The 15,804-nt window shown below is 36.8% G+C and overlaps 1 protein-coding gene across 1 annotated transcript; it reads left to right on the top strand.

Annotated features, from left to right (window-relative positions):
- Window positions 1-851: 851 nt before the first annotated feature.
- Window positions 852-7,061, top strand: LOC139698070 (uncharacterized). The gene is made up of 3 exons (XM_071596959.1): window positions 852-1,705; window positions 4,038-4,334; window positions 6,808-7,061. Exons 1-3 carry the CDS (start codon window positions 1,211-1,213, stop codon window positions 6,922-6,924), a joined length of 909 nt encoding a protein of 302 aa, XP_071453060.1. The 5' UTR covers window positions 852-1,210; the 3' UTR covers window positions 6,925-7,061.
- The last annotated feature ends 8,743 nt before the right edge of the window (window positions 7,062-15,804 follow it).

Below are 15,804 nucleotides of genomic sequence, written 5' to 3'. Positions count from 1 at the left end.
TACAAGTGGTTCACGTCAGAACCCCGAAATTTCGGCCCTGAGCCCGCCAAATCAATGCATACTTTTACAAAGTTTTTTTTTTCTCGTATAAGGTCTGTAGTTCAACTTTACGGTTCATTTACGAGCCCAAAGTAACCGACAGTACAAGATCATATTTATTGCAATTAAAAACTTATTTTCACACGCACAGAATTTGCGTCCAACTAAGGTAAGAAGATACGGCCGGATTGCTCAGCGGAAAGTATTACCACAATTTTCTTACGCTACGGAAAAGCAGTGCACAGTTAAGCACCTAGCAATCGCAAATTAAAAACGTGATTGCATTAGTTTAATTGTTTTTAATAGTTTAATGACTATAATTAATTAAGAAAAAAATGGAGGTATTTACCATGCCTGCTGCAATAATGGTAACCCGGGTTGGGTGGGTGGGACCCCCCGGATGGCGAAAGAAACCAAACACGTCACTTTACTTGTAATTATATGCCTCGCACAAGTTACACCGAACACAGTCAGTTCTCGACTGCTCAAGCTGACCTTCCGCGGCCCTTTCGCAGCCGAAATTTAATTGTTTTTTTTTATTCGCATGTAACACTCCCGCGCATCTGATGCGCGTTTCCCGAGAGGGGATCAAGGGAATGCGCGCGCATGGCCAACGAATAGAAGAAATTCGGTAAATTCTATCTATGTAAACAAAATACATCAAATTTTATTCCTAAAACAGCTTTTTATTAATATTTTACTCATAATAATGATAGTTGAAGGTGAAATATAGTTTGAATGATAAATTTAACCAAGATTGGTACACTAGCGCCACTTCTCCTCTACCACAAATACAGCATTCATTTGTTTGAAGATAAACCGTGGTGGCATTTCGTATTATGTACTTCGATAGTTATAAAAAGGAAAAGGCATTATCATTTAATGAGCTCTTCAGGAAAGTTTTTCCCTTACGGATATTTAAGTTATCTACAGCCTAGTTAGCGAAAGCCGTTATATTACCACATCTCAGCTTACGTTAAGGTATTGAACATATAATAGACTTTTTTTCGTACTGTGCATTAATTAGCATTTCGTAGTTGAACCATGCGGTTGATTTGATTTATCTCAATGCCTGAGGTAGCGTAATGCATTAGCTAATTGCAATCATTCCAAATTTGTCTGAATATCATAAGGTTGTAAGTTTTGAGTCATTAGTCAAGAGGTACCAAATATGTTTAAAGAACAAGGAGGAGGAACCAAAGCAAGGGCCTTATTAGATTTTAATACGTACAAAATACGAAAATGCAGAAAGAAAAGTGTATCACCCCGAAGAGCCCTCGTGGCAGTACAAGATGAAACGAATATTTCGTTAGGCGCATCGTTTCAAAGTGAAAGTGAGAAGCCTAGTACTTCTGCCTGTCAAAACGGTCATACACGTGGTGAATCGTCAAAATTGCAGACACCGGAGCTTAGCGACGAAGAAGAAGAAAGATTACGAAACCATACTGCAGAAAACCAAGAAGTTGGTTTGGATATAAAATCTCTTAAATCAGTCAGTAATAATTCCGCAAATAAAAAAAAGGAAATCACTTTGGCTGAAAGGATTATGGTGATAGATTATGCTGAGAAATTTAGTGAAAGACAAACTGCTTTGGCTTTCGGAATAAGTAAATCGGCTGTGAATGCGATTAAAAAAAATAAAATTGAATTAATGAGCCTGTATGAGGTAAGTGTGTTTCATATCAAATTTATTAAGTTCGTATTTTTAACAATTTTTATAAAAATGTCTTTGCATTTATTATATTGCTCTCTAATAGATTGAAGTACCTAATTTCAATCTTGTGGTTTAACATAAATTCATGCTCATAATTCCCCGAGTTTGAAGTGAGAGGCCATTTTTTCCTTTAAAATTAAGTGAACCGCTAATCTGAAAAAAATCTAATATTGACGCGATTGCGAATACCCTTAGCGAAAATCTCCTTGCATCTATGTTGGAAGATAACCGTAATGATGTTTATGAATGTAGTTGTGGCTATAATTGCTGCCTACTTTACTGAATCAAATATCCCTACAACTGAATTATGTACAATCATTCAAATCAGGACCTATTTTGTCAAAACTATTTCTTTCGGTCAATTTTAGAAATAACAGCGTGATTCATTGGACTATATTTGCTATGCATTATCAATGTATCAACGACCCTGGCTATTTTATCTCCTGGAAATAATTTCCTGTTTGTGATGACTGCTAGACTTCGGTTACTTTCATTTATTTTTTGTGGGTCATGACAAAGAGTTTTCTACCAATGAGGAAGGATGAAAAGGAATTCTAAAGGGATTGCTATGTTAGGTGATTATGGTGAATAGATGGAGCAATTTTCTGCATGTAATTTTAAGTTAATACTATGGTGACTTGTAGTAAGTAGATTTTGATTCAAATTGATGAATCACTGACTCATATTCAGAAATAATTATTAAGAAAACAATTAATGAAAGGGTCCAATTTGGCGAATGGTAATTAATTAAATCTAAATTATTAACTAGTGAGTTTCATCAGGTGCTAAATAGTTTTCTACTACTGATGGAGGAATTCCAATGGTGAAGGCTATCACAGAGTTTTTGTTTAATTCTAAGAAGTGCAGTGAAATTGAGTGAATATAAACAACATACTGGTTGAGAGAAAGGTTCAAGATAAATATAGTGGTGTTTGGTATGTTGACAGGAAGAAAATTTGTAAAGTGTTGCAATTCTGTTTTTTTTCGAAAACCGTTAATGTCTAGCAATGAAGCGTCTGAAAAGAAAATGGATGAAATCAGGATTTACCCAAAAATGATATTGAAATCCTTTTTCTATTTCCTTTTCTCAGCCCACTTGAAACTTTGGAACTATATTGGGTCCATCTTTGTTCTCATGTTGGGCTCTCATGGCTCCATCTTTGCTCTTTAAAAAATTTTTCAGCATTCAGGTTTGGCACTATTCTAATTGCTCACCAGCAAAATTCCCTCATCCACTGCAGAAAACCACCATTTAGCAAGTGGTTGAAACTGTAATCCCTTATTTCTATTCTCTGTTACTTCAAATGACTTAACTTTAAAATTTTTTCCAGCAGTCAACAAATATGGTTAGGATTTTGACAGTTTCTTCTTTTATTACCAACTTCTCCTTGAGGCTAATCATTTTTTTCCAACTGACTACCTTACTTTACCAGGTCCATTAAATGTAACAATGGTACGTATGCATTAAATGCAGTGTTTGAAGAACTACTGATTTTGAGAGTGGCAAGGACCCATTTAGAGGCCCTCTCTGCTTGAACATGATTCACTTGAAGATGCAATGACCAAAATTTAACCACACAGTTGTACCATACCATGGGCTTGATATGTGAGAATTTTAGAAAGGGACTAAGAAATTCATGTGCCCTGTGTCATACATTTAAACCATCACTCTTTTTGTCTGAAAAATGTGCTCAAATTTGGAAAGGTCTGGTATTTACCTTTTGGGATGTCTTTGAAGCATTGCAATGTTGAATGTGGCCCTAATTTTAATAATGGACTAGGATTTTTCAATGCTGTACTCTCATTTTTGTCAATTTTTAAGCAGTGACATTCTTTTCGTATCAATGGAAAAGAAAAGGTTTGTCCAGAGTACCATAAAATCAATTTCTTACTTTATTCATAATTGCATTTGGTGCTCCCTATAATCCTTAGAAACCAATCAGCTATAGATGGAGATAATGCATGTTGCTTTTTCCAAATAATCCATGCATTTTAACTAAGCGTGGCCATGTATAATGTGCTTTGTGAAATCAATTCAGTGCTGAAAAGGTACCCTATTAATTTTTAGTGATTCAAATTAACCTTTCTTAAATTATGCTGGTACTATTTCAGACTACTTAATTCCCTATATGGTATGGAAGAAAGGATTTTGATTTGAAGAGAGGAATGATTTGATTCAAAATCCTGTAAATTATATTCTGCTCAGAAATGGTGATGATGCAGATTTGTATTTTTATTGAGGTATTGCTTTCTAATCTCATATTGGCTTGAATTTTAAATACAGGCAAGTAAGGCAACTGGAAATCCTCGCTGTAGGAGAGTACGACGGACCTGTTCCAAAGATGTTAATGATAAAACTTGGAAATGGTTTTTCCAAAGATATAGAAGGAAAGACTTTCCAACCAACAAGGAACTGCAAGAAAAGGCTCTTGAATATGCACGTGCATCTGGTGTGACCAACTTTAGTGCTTCTAAAGGTTGGCTTGACACTTTCAAAAAACAATACGGTATCACCCTGTGCCGGTCCGTGGCATCCATGAAGAACATCAGCTCCATTCATGCATATTTGAAAGTAAAAGAGGTATGCAATTAACATTTATGAATAGGCATAATGCTGAGAAATATTAGACCATAATACAGCAGTTTAAATGTCAGCTATGTATTTTGCTTTCTTCTAAAATGTGCATTGCATTACCCAGAGAATAAGTAAAGCTAATGAATTTTCAGTAGTATATAAACTTTTATTTATATTTAAAAGAGTTATCATTTTATGCTTTAAGAGGCAATGCTGTTTGAAGTTAATGGTGCAGTAAAACCATTAGAAAGCACTAAACCTGTGAACTAATGCTGACGCAGATTCTATTGCATATCTTAATTGACATACAGTGACGTATGAAAGTATAACTGTAAGTGGGTCAATGTTGTAGGGAAAGTTGTTGCTGGCAAGCACATTATTGTCTGTGCACATTCTCCTTTTGCCAGTTACATATTATATGTTACTCAAGTCTAGTAAATGTTTTTCTTTGTGTCTCTGAAAGGTATATTGGATGAAGTTTAGTCTTAAGTGTATGATTTTTCAGTTTCTTGTTTCCCTCCCTCCTTGGGGAATGGATGTTTGTGTATGCCTTATTAAGCAGGATGACCTCTTGGTGCAATGGAGTGTTATGTGGCAATCAAAGGAGCCAAAAAATCCAAATGCCGATGAACTTTTTTTTTTTTAATTTTTTGTCCTAGATATAATATTATTATTAGTAATCTACCGGTTAAGGTAGGTTTTGGGTGGACAAAGCTATCAAACAGCACATCAACAATTCCCTTGCCTCTCTTAACAAAACGTAGTCTGTCATCTAGCAATACAATAAGCACCTCTTCAATTCTGATTACCGTTGACTCTCGATTATCCATGCTGATGTATGGATGATGAAACATGGATAATTGAAATGTGTGTTAAATACTGTCTTATTATAAACAGACATGGAGAAAAGCTCTCCCATTTCATTCTGTGTGATTAATTTGAGTCTCTTTACCAACATAGAATGCATTTTTTCAGTGTTTTGCTCATTTCATATGGGTGGAGAGGGATTACAGATTTATGAGAATACAGAACCATCATAAAGTGAGTAGATGAATAGAATGGTTTGAGGTGTCACAATGTGGAAGTGATTCAAATCGGGAAAGAAAAAAGTATTTTCTATTCCGATATGAATAGATGAACGTATTTTCCATAGAAACGTAAACCAATCAAATAGCCTGGAAAAAACAAATGGCTGGTAACGGATGAATTTTAAGAAAAAGGATTGCTAATGCAGATTCTTATTCCTCACCTGGTACCCATTGTTATAAATAATGCATTGTTTATAGTTATAATGACTAATTTGTTGCATAGTATAACTATTTAATACTTCTATACTGTTTCATTATTACCACTCATTAGTTTTTTATTGCACTCTGTATTTTTTCACCTTTAAGGGGACTATGGATTTCCCTAGGCTATTAAATGCAAGGGAAATGATAGTGGGAAAGCACGGATAGTGCCAAAATGTTGAAATTGAAACATTAATTATTATTGTCTTCTTTTGATTTTGTGAAATTAAAAAAGTTAGTCATGATAAGTAACTTAGTAGAATGATAAAACTAGTAATTTAAAGGGTATGTCACATAGCTGATTGGGCTGAAGCCCATTGTTGCCAAGACTGCTATTCTCAATACTGTCCATTTAAATCTTGGGAATAATAATTGAGGTGGTTTCCTGTTGCCTTCTTCAATGGTGTTTTTAATGTGCCACCATCACTCAATGGTTGCCCCTCTGGGGTCAGATGCCTTTGCAGCTGCCTCACTTAGGAAGGCACTGTGTGGACTGCCTTTCGTCTCCTTTGACCTATCCGGCGTAGATGACCCTACCAGGAGGTAGGGTCACCTACGCCAGATACTGTCACTGCACCCACCAGTACAGCTCCATGGGTCATCAGAATGTACAAGCTCTCCCACCACGTCAAGGTTGTGGTCCTTGAGAGGGTGATTGAAAGTACTTACTGAAAAATTCCAAAATAAATTGTAAATGCATGCAATGTAGCACTTTAGTTTTATCCCATTTGCTGTCCTGCTGCAAAAGCTATGTCGCCCTTCAACTGATATTGGAAGAAATTCATTTTAGCCCTCCTGATAAATTCCTTGAGTCTACAGGCATTCAACCTAAAGTAGTGTGCAAGTATCATGAAGGCATAGAAATTGGTAGCTTTTAATGCAAATTCCAATAATATTGTAAGTCAACAGAACACGGAAACAGGGAAACTAAAAGGCATTTTGGCCCAGTGATGATGTATTTCCGGGATTCTAACAAGAATAAACATTGATATCTGTGTGGGTGCTAATTTTTTAATGTTACAATTGAATTTTCTTTGTATTAATTGTTTACATCATAATAATTGGATATTTTCTGTCTGATCCAAATCGCAGAATGTCTTGTGTATCTTACGGGCTGGGAATCATGGTATTTTTCCTGGGTAATTTTGTTTTACTCTTCATTTCATGGTGTCAACATTGTACCCGAGTAGTCTGTTGATGCTGCCGCAACAGGGACAACTAGTGCCACCATCTCTCCCTTATCCAAGCTCCGACATATGAAGAGAGTACTGGAAAGACCCCCTCAAAAATTGTGTGAAAAACTTTGAAGAAATTTCAGTTTAGTAAAATTGAGGAAGAAATCATAAGTATTTTTGTTTTTCATTTCTCTTTTACCCATTATCAACCCTGGATAATATTGCTCGTTTCTAATCTATGCTCATTTAATATGTAAGGTCAACACCAAATAAAGTAAGAAAATGAGCTCGTTTGTTATTTAACCCTGACAAATTAACGTCAAATTATGATCATTGGTGTTTGGTAGTTTCTGAATATTCATAGCTGTTTCCATTTTAATTTATACCATCTCTTCAAGTTGACTCTGAAACAATGATAAATTCAACCCTCATGATGAATCTAGTCTGCAGCTGTCATGAAAGATTGATACTAAAATGGTAACGAACCTAATAATTAGGGTGTTAGCAAGAAATCAATGTATAAATTTCTTTGGTGGAGCCCCTAAAAAGTTGCCAATCATTGTAAAAAGTTCTGCAATTTTCTACAAAAAATCTGCAATTTTTTTCTAAAATATTGTGGATTTTCCACTGTGAAATCAGGATGGTTTATCCTAGGAAAGTGTTTTTTAATCTTGTGGAAAATATTCCTGGCTTCAATGTTCAATCCAAAAATTTTCCAAAAAAATGTTGGATCAAAAATACATTTTGGAAGACATTTGGTATTTTTTTAAGAAAATTTACTTTAATAATAATTTATTTTAAAAATATTTCTTTACTGTATGAATTAAATTGGCCTCAAATAGTTCCAGTGAGATGCTTTTGAATAAATAGGTTTAAAACCAGGCAGGAAAAGGGAGGTGTTAAGCATTGAACTTCATGTCGATTAAGAAATTCTACAGTAATAGCTAGTAACCAACAGATTTTATGGCTAAATTTTCATAGCAATTAAATGGGTAGATTTCAATGTCTGGGAATAATATTTGACATTCAGCCACTAATTGCCAAGCATGCTACCTCAGTGGAAAGGAGAAATTGACCTTCTTATGGCCTTAGTAAGACTGACTAAAATAAATATTTTTTCCTTAAGCTATAAAGGGTTTTTTTTGTTATAATTAATTCAGTCCTATTACTTCCGTTCTCAGTCTTTTGCTGTGCTCATATTGTAGTCTTGATTTAATTTTATATCCATTATAACTCTGAAACTTTTGATGATTCCCGGTCCCTTAAATTCCAGATCTTCATTCCAAACATTTGGGTCAGAATATTATAAATGAGTTGAACCTTGTGAAGAAGTTGAATGTTATTGGTCCATTCTTTGTCCAAAAGCAGAATGAGCCTCTAAGTGATTTTTTTCTTTAACAATATTTAATTGTCTTCTATGTTTTCTTACTCAAACTTGGTGAGCTTCCTTAGCTTATCATCAATAAATCTGTTTTACTCAAAAAACAAAGTTTTGACCATTCCACCTTTAAAATGCCTCAGTCAATTTATTCATATTTAATTAAGGTTTTAAACAACTTTGTTCTTGTGCACCTTTAATGAGAAAATTATCCTAAATACTGTGATTAGAGCTCACTATTACAGTTTAAAGGAAAATATTGTAACTGTACATTTCTCAAGCATACCTTCGGTGAATGGGCTGGACTCGAATCAATCAAGGGCATAATTTTCCTGTTCTGAGACCTCATTTTAACATCTAGAGTAAGAACCTCATCCTCAAATATTTCGGAGGCCCTCATGCTTTGGAAATTCTTATCTAGTGGGCAATGTTTTTACATATTTGACTTAGGATGCAATTAGGACTTGTATTTGCCTACCACTAGGGATTGAAGTTTCTCAGTTCATCATTTGTGATTAATAAGACAGTCGTTGTTAGCTCAGCACCTCTTCATGAGGATGTTCACCATTGAAGCACTGTTTCTCTTGATAGCTCAATAGTTCTCTTGATATCAGAATAACATTGTCTGACCGCAGTGTAAATGTTTTCTTCAATACTAGCGTTCAGGTTTACGTAATTCTTGCTCCCAGAGTGACAAGTATGCGCCGACAGTCTTTGAGATGACTCTGTGCCTCTTAGGTAAAAATTCACAACTTTATGATAAGCAAAGTAGTTCCTCCACCGCAGAATAAATTTAGAACTCTTCAATAAATTAAAAGGTAATAAACCTGGAAGGGTATTCAAGAGGTGGTAACCTTAACACTATCAAATACATTAAATGAAATAAAATTTTTTGGGCAAAAAAGTAAATAAAAAATTTAAGGTAATAATCAAATGTCATCAATCATCTCTAGTTAATAAAACAGTGCAGTGTCATCGAGGAAGTAAAGATTGTATATTTAGATATAATTAGATATTTGGATTAAATATACTGGCATAACTAAACATGGATATAAGCCTACAATGTTTAATGGAACCTCTCACCAGAAGGGAATGACTTCAATGGCCAAGTTCCTGGAGAATTTCAATGGAAATGGTAACCATAAATATGTGTTGAATGAATGTAAAACTCAAATAGGCGTAAACAGTTTACCTTTCTAAACAAAAAACTAAAAATATACATAAATATGCGGTTCTCTCAAAGTCCTTGGGGGCAACCTAAATAATGATGGCAGGTGCAGTGTTATGGCGCCGAGACATGCTCCTCGCCTAGTTTTAAGTACCACTGAAAATGACTAGCAATATTCTGACCTCAACTCTCCCGCTTTTGATACGACAAGAAGTGTCACGCTGAACTGTGGTCGATCCACATTTTGGTTAACAAGCCATTATGAAGTGTATTCATTGTTTCCATATATTCTAGTCGGTGGACAAGGGGCATGTGAAATCATAATGGTCTCTATCCCACCACATTCAGACTCGTCTGAATGTGAGGGTATGGAGACCATTATACTCGCACATGTACTTGTATAATACACTGTGGAATCTAATTTTGATGGCATTGTAATGGGCAAAGCTCGATTTTTTTCATTCCGTTCTCCGTACCATGCATTGGAATGTTCAGAAAGGTTTTTAAAGTGATGACTTTGGAGGACCAAGTGAAAGAATTTCGGAAAAAAGAAGTCCCACTCCCAGCCTTCTTTGAAAATCTATTAACGTGGCGAATGCCAATTGGCTGGGAGTGGATAGACCCCGGACACCCGATTTCACGAAATCTCGGGCCGAAGAGGAATTGTAGTACTCCCTGGACCATACCGGATTTCCAAAACCGGGTTGGGACCCAGAGCGCTCACCCTCCGTGATCCCCTTCTTTCAATAGCGGGTCTCTAGGCGCAGCGAACACTCATGTGGATCGCAGGCCGGATATAATGACCGTGCGCTGACAGTAAATCCATCAGACTGTTTGGAAGTATCCATTTCTTAATAGGGGTTAGTTTTCGGGTGTCTCCCCGCCTTTTTAGTCGCCCTTTTAAGACAAGCAGGGATACGGCAGGAGAATTCTCAATCCCTTTACCCGCTTGAGTGTAGGGACGCGTGATTCATCGCACTTCAGAGGCAGGATTGGCAACGCTGCTTCACCTGGGCCTCAACCCTCCCTCCCCCTCTCCTCTGACCCTCCTTCCAACCCACCTTCCCCGTAATGTAGGGTGCCATGCTCTTTGTGATAAACTCAAAGAAAACTAAGGAAATATACAGGTTCATACTACCTACTGAGGAATAGTAGTTGCTAGCATATTTATTTTACCGAGTTCCTGATGAAATTTTCCTGACAGCAACTTATCGCCAATTTAATTGGAACTTGCACATTATTTTCCGGGTCGCAAGGCATTAGCATCTTCATTGGGCTCATTTTTTCTTACATGAGTGATACGGTATGTATTTGTATAGTCATGGACTAACAATGAGACCCGATTCTGGATTCACCGAATGGGCAAACGATGGCTCCTTCAATGACGCACGCGCATTTCTGAAGAGGAACCCAATTGGATTGCTGGCTGGTGGTCTTGGAGGCAGCTGCTCTGTCGGCACTCAAGCTTTCGCGAGGAAGGGAGCGGTTAACTGGAGGACTCCAGTTCGCTCCAGTGCAAAGCCCCGCGAAGATACGCTAAATGCGCACTTTTGGAATCGAAATGGGCTAGCAATCCCTTCCGCCTCCTTTTCCATCGTCCCAATTCAATTTCACTCTTTCTTGTGCGATGTCTCCCACTCATGAACCCCCCCTAGCCTCCCCCACCTTCCTTCCAAAATCCCCCCTTATACTATATGCTGACGGGCATTCGGTGTCGCCAGTTCGCGTTGAGAGCCAGGATGAGGCAGTCGATCGAAGTGGATGGTCTCATCGCTATCCCTGAGTTCGTGGAACCCGCGAGGGCATATCGTCGAGCTACTTAGACTCAGCGGACGAAATTACTGGCAGCTGTATATCATTGGTGAGTGCCGATTTAACAAATGCCCAAGTGCAAACATAGTGGTATATTAGGCTTCTTCGTAAACTAGTTCAGTACGTCAAGTTTCTAATTGTCAGGTTTCGATTATCTAGATGCAAGGGCCACTTTCCTAAATTGATAGTTGCATGTTGGTACGCATGTAGTCTGCCTAGAAAAATTATTTGGAATGTGCTTTCTTTTGCTGGTATCCGTATATGCATACTGAGGACAGAGGTGAAGTACGCGGTAAATCTGATCTTCAGCTTAGCTCAATCGTTGGTTTTTGTCCTGGGGATGTATTAATGATTGTCCCGTAATTGTCGTCACTGAAAATCAGGACGGTGCGGTGGTTAACGTACTGGCTTCCCACCCAGAGGATCCAAGTTTGAATCCTTGAGGCGGCAGGTATTTTTCGGCGATGTCTCGATCCCTACGACGAAGGTGCTTTGTTGAGCGAGTACACTGTCCGTCGTTTGGCACGTTAAACCGCGGACCCCTTGGCGCCTTTCTTTAGGAGTGGACTACTACCGACGTCCGGTTTCTCTCCACCCTTCCTACTTTCTCATCCCCCCCAAATGACCTCTGCTTTTGGCCAACTCACATTAAATTACAAATTATGTCCAACCTCGGAAATACCGAGGATGCAACTTCGGCCGCGGTAGCTCCCAATGTTGTGTGTGCACACTTAGAAATTTCGTTTTGCGACGTCCAGTTCGTCATTGTGGACTTTCCAAAATTCACAATCTGATTACCTTCTGGTCTACCCCTGGCTTGGAATGTGATTCGGAATGGGGAGGGACTGCAAATTCGATAGCGTGTTAAGCGGTTAAAAATTCAACTTGAATTTTGTAGTTCCTTCCTTCGTACGCGACGGTGGCACCTTAGTATCGCGCTCGTCATCCAAGCGCATAGGTTGTGCTCTCAACTCGGGCGTCGGGTTTGCGAGCGACTGGAATGTATTTCCCAGGAATCCTGGTGAGGTAAACAAAGCAACCGTCATGGCGCGTTGGAGCTCGTTGAAGTCAGCCACCAATTCCTTAATTTTGTCAGTCTTAGCACAATAGTAATTTGAAATTGCTTTGTTTGCAGATACGGTTCAGATGGGGTCAATCCTAGACTGAAACATGTCAAGCTTTCCTCGTCATTTCATCTTAGGCCTATTGCAGGAAATTCACCTGAAAAAATGTCCACCTGCTGCCGAGAGGAGAAAATATGGGTAAAGTTTTAAAATTTAACGCTATTTCTGGCCTTAAATAAATTCTGGTTCTACTGAGACAATTTGCCAAATATTTTCACTCACTTTTCAAGTATTGTAAGTATGATGATGAATTATTTATATTTTGTCTTGGCAAGTAGAAATGGTGTAAACATAACAGAACATAATAGAGCCGAGATTAAAAGATTACTATGTAATTTCCACTTAACTTTACATTTTTGATAAAATTATATATAAAACTAGTTTCAATGCAAAGTCATTATCCTTCAGTATCTTAAGATGCCTGCTTTGACATCGAATGTAGCAAATAAGTTTTTTTGGGAAATACAATGCATTCTTTCATTCAAAAATAAATGTCCAAGCAATCAAGACTCTCATTGAGTGTATTAAAGGAGAGAGCGTTAGTCAAGACAGGCAACTGTCTTGACTAACGCTCTAGGGATGTAGGGTGGAATGAAGGGAGCTAGAAGGAATGTGGAATGGAAGGATTTAATGTAGTGTGTGGAGTTGGGTATTCTTTTTTGGTAAGATTGAGAAGGGAAGTGCCTCCTTTATTCCAGGCTCTTTCCAATTCCAACTTTAAACTTTTTTTCACCTATGAACTAATATATTATTTACAAGTTAGTTTTCTTATTTAGTAATATTAGTTAAACATTGTTTTACCTTTTATTGTGAATTACTTTGCCTAATTAAAAAATCATTCCACAAGGAATGCTTTCTTGTAAAATATGGTACCTATTTCTGGTGGTGGCAAAAGATTTAAAGAAGCATAAATGTGTATAATCTGCCAAATCCAGTGAAATTGAAACTAATAAAATTACTTCTAATGAAATTTTATATTTCATTAAATAAATTTTTAAATGACAAATTTTTGTAATGCTTGTCTTTGTATTTCTGGGTTCTCCATCGTCATTGGTTGTCTTTTGGTGTTGACAGTTTTGCTGGCCATCCTGCCTGCGTCTTCAGCTTGCAAGTATTTTTCAAAGCTTTCTTGTCCTTGACCAGGAAATATCAACATGGATGATGGATATCCATTTAACAGTACATGGAAAAGGACTATCCAATCAGAGCACAGTACTGGACTACCAGCCTTATATAAAACAGGCAAGAAAGCTTCAAAAAATACCTTCCACCTGAAGGCAGTGAGTCCAGTCGAGTCAAGTCCAGTGAAATTGTCTTCACCTAAAGGCAACCATCGGAGATGGAGAATCCAGAAATGCGAAGTCAAGATTTTTAATGCCGTGGAAACCTTGGCAGTAACTAATAGCAATGCAAATATTTTACTTCATACTTTCATATGCACACCCTTTTTCAAGCATGTTCATAGTGCTGAAAAGTATTTTCTAAATTTTTTCTTTGAAGACTACTATATGTACATGATATTCATGGTCATGTAGATGATATTCATGGTCAGAGGACGATAAAATTATTTGGGCACTCATTCCTATAGTTACTGAATGTGCAATTTCTTTGTTTCATTGTTTTCTGTTTTTCAGGTAATTTGAGATTTCGCCAGATTATTAAAAAATGTCTCCCCTCAATGATGTTCTTCTGTGATGATGACATTCTGGTCTTGATGTTGTACAAGTGGTTTTCCTCCTGTGATGTCCATTAGGTCACTCTGGTCAAAGCTGTGGCGTTTCCTGGGTGTCAGGTTTTTCACCATACACGATTACCACCTACTTTCAATTCATCCAATGTATCAACTTTTTCCCTCCATTCTGCCTTTAAATTTTATCAGCATTATTTTCTTTAATTAATCAACAGTGGTGCAAAATGACCTTGGCTTTTGAGCACCATTAAATCGTAAAAATAACTTGCTTACTTCCTTCCACCTCACATACCCAACATTCTCCCTTCTGTCACAAACATGGAATCTTCTCCCTCCTCCCCTACAATGATGCAAATGTATTATTTTAATTTCATTCCCATTTGATTTTTACCCATTTTCATACTATTTCATAAGTTTTTGAATCAATTTTTTATATAAGTTTTTATCAAATGTTTTTAGTGATGATATAACAACACAATTTAAGTAAGTGCTGCTTTCCTCTGATACAGGATATTAAGCAAGGCAGGTGTTATGATTGACGACTGGCTATACATTTCCTTGTTTACCCTCGCTGTGTTCCTAGCTCTCCCGTCTTGGACTCGCCCAGCACATGCTCCTCTACTTGCATTCTATCCTTAATCTCACATTCCAATCTTTTTCATTCCTTGGTTCATATTTGGTCACCTTTTGGGATTTATAGCTCACATAGGCAGGTGAGGAAGGTTGAAGCGGAGGCTAAACAGTGGTTGGGGGCTACTTAATAAAAAACTATAAATTCATCAATAAGTCTGTGAAATCATGTTGTGAACTTAAATATTTGACCAGGTGATTTTCCATTTATTAACGCATTTGATACAATAAAATATACATTGTTCCATGTTCCATTGAATATCTTTCATTTCATTTTATTTAAAGAAATTGTTTCTTTGAAACAACAAACTGGGAATATTTTTCCCTTCTTCGCGAGCGATCATCTCCCTTTTCTTTAAAAGGTAAGTTTCCATTGATATTTTAACTTAATCTTATAATATGGGATCATAGATTTTCGTGGGGTTCAGATGACTCTCCATTCTCGGGATGTCACCGCGTAGGTTTTTTTCTGACAACAGTTGCCCCAGTGTTTCAACAAGAGTCTTCAGGTCGAAGTCCTTTTCTTTCAACCTGAAGAAGCTCGTTGAAACACAGGCGAAACTGTTGTCAGAAAAACAACCTACACGGTGACATCCCAAGAATAGTCTTTAATCTTATAATTTCCACATTCATATGACAATATTTAAATATATTTTGAAATATGAATTCTTTTAAAAAGTTCATTTCATCAACATACACTAAAGTGCATATATTAATGCATTTTAGATTCAAATTTCTTGCATGGTATTTATGACTGTTGTTCTGAGGTTATTCTTTTCAGCAAGCCATTGTTTATCACAGATATCTATTTAAAGGTGTTCTACCCATTGGTTTTAGAACAATGAATAAAATGTAGAAATCCAGTGAAGTAGCAGAAGTAGTGAATCAAATAATTGCTGATAAATTGTAGTGGATGCATTGCATCTGTTTAACTAAAATAACATTTGTATGAAATTCATTTCCATGTTGATTAAAGCTCAATATCTCTGATATTTCGATGTGGTTATATATGTATTGATTTCAAAGGAGTTTCCATTTTTTTTATTTTTACAATAGAACCAATCTTTCAATCTTAAACCAGTTAATATTTCTTTTGCAATTTGTACTCACAAGTGTTTATATTTTTGCTTGAAACATACAAAAAGTAGTATGAGAACAACATTCATTCAAAATTCATTATCGCACTTTGTTTTCCATCAGGTCTTCCATT

Source organism: Hetaerina americana, unplaced genomic scaffold (assembly GCF_022747635.1).
Source record: "Hetaerina americana unplaced genomic scaffold, ioHetAmer1.1.p SCAF_10, whole genome shotgun sequence".
Classification (NCBI taxonomy): Eukaryota; Metazoa; Arthropoda; class Insecta; order Odonata; family Calopterygidae; genus Hetaerina; species Hetaerina americana.
This window is presented reverse-complemented; position numbering and strand designations above follow the sequence as displayed.

What these genes read in the sequence shown, in the direction of transcription:
- LOC139698070 (XM_071596959.1), top strand. Translation starts at nt 1,211, where the DNA reads ATGTTTAAAGAACAAGGAGGAGGAACCAAAGCAAGGGCCTTATTAGAT. An exon ending in AATTAATGAGCCTGTATGAG is followed by an intron (nt 1,706 to 4,037) that starts GTAAGTGTGTTT and finishes TTTTAAATACAG; the next exon opens with GCAAGTAAGGCAACTGGAAA. An exon ending in CATATTTGAAAGTAAAAGAG is followed by an intron (nt 4,335 to 6,807) that starts GTATGCAATTAA and finishes GTACCCGAGTAG; the next exon opens with TCTGTTGATGCTGCCGCAAC.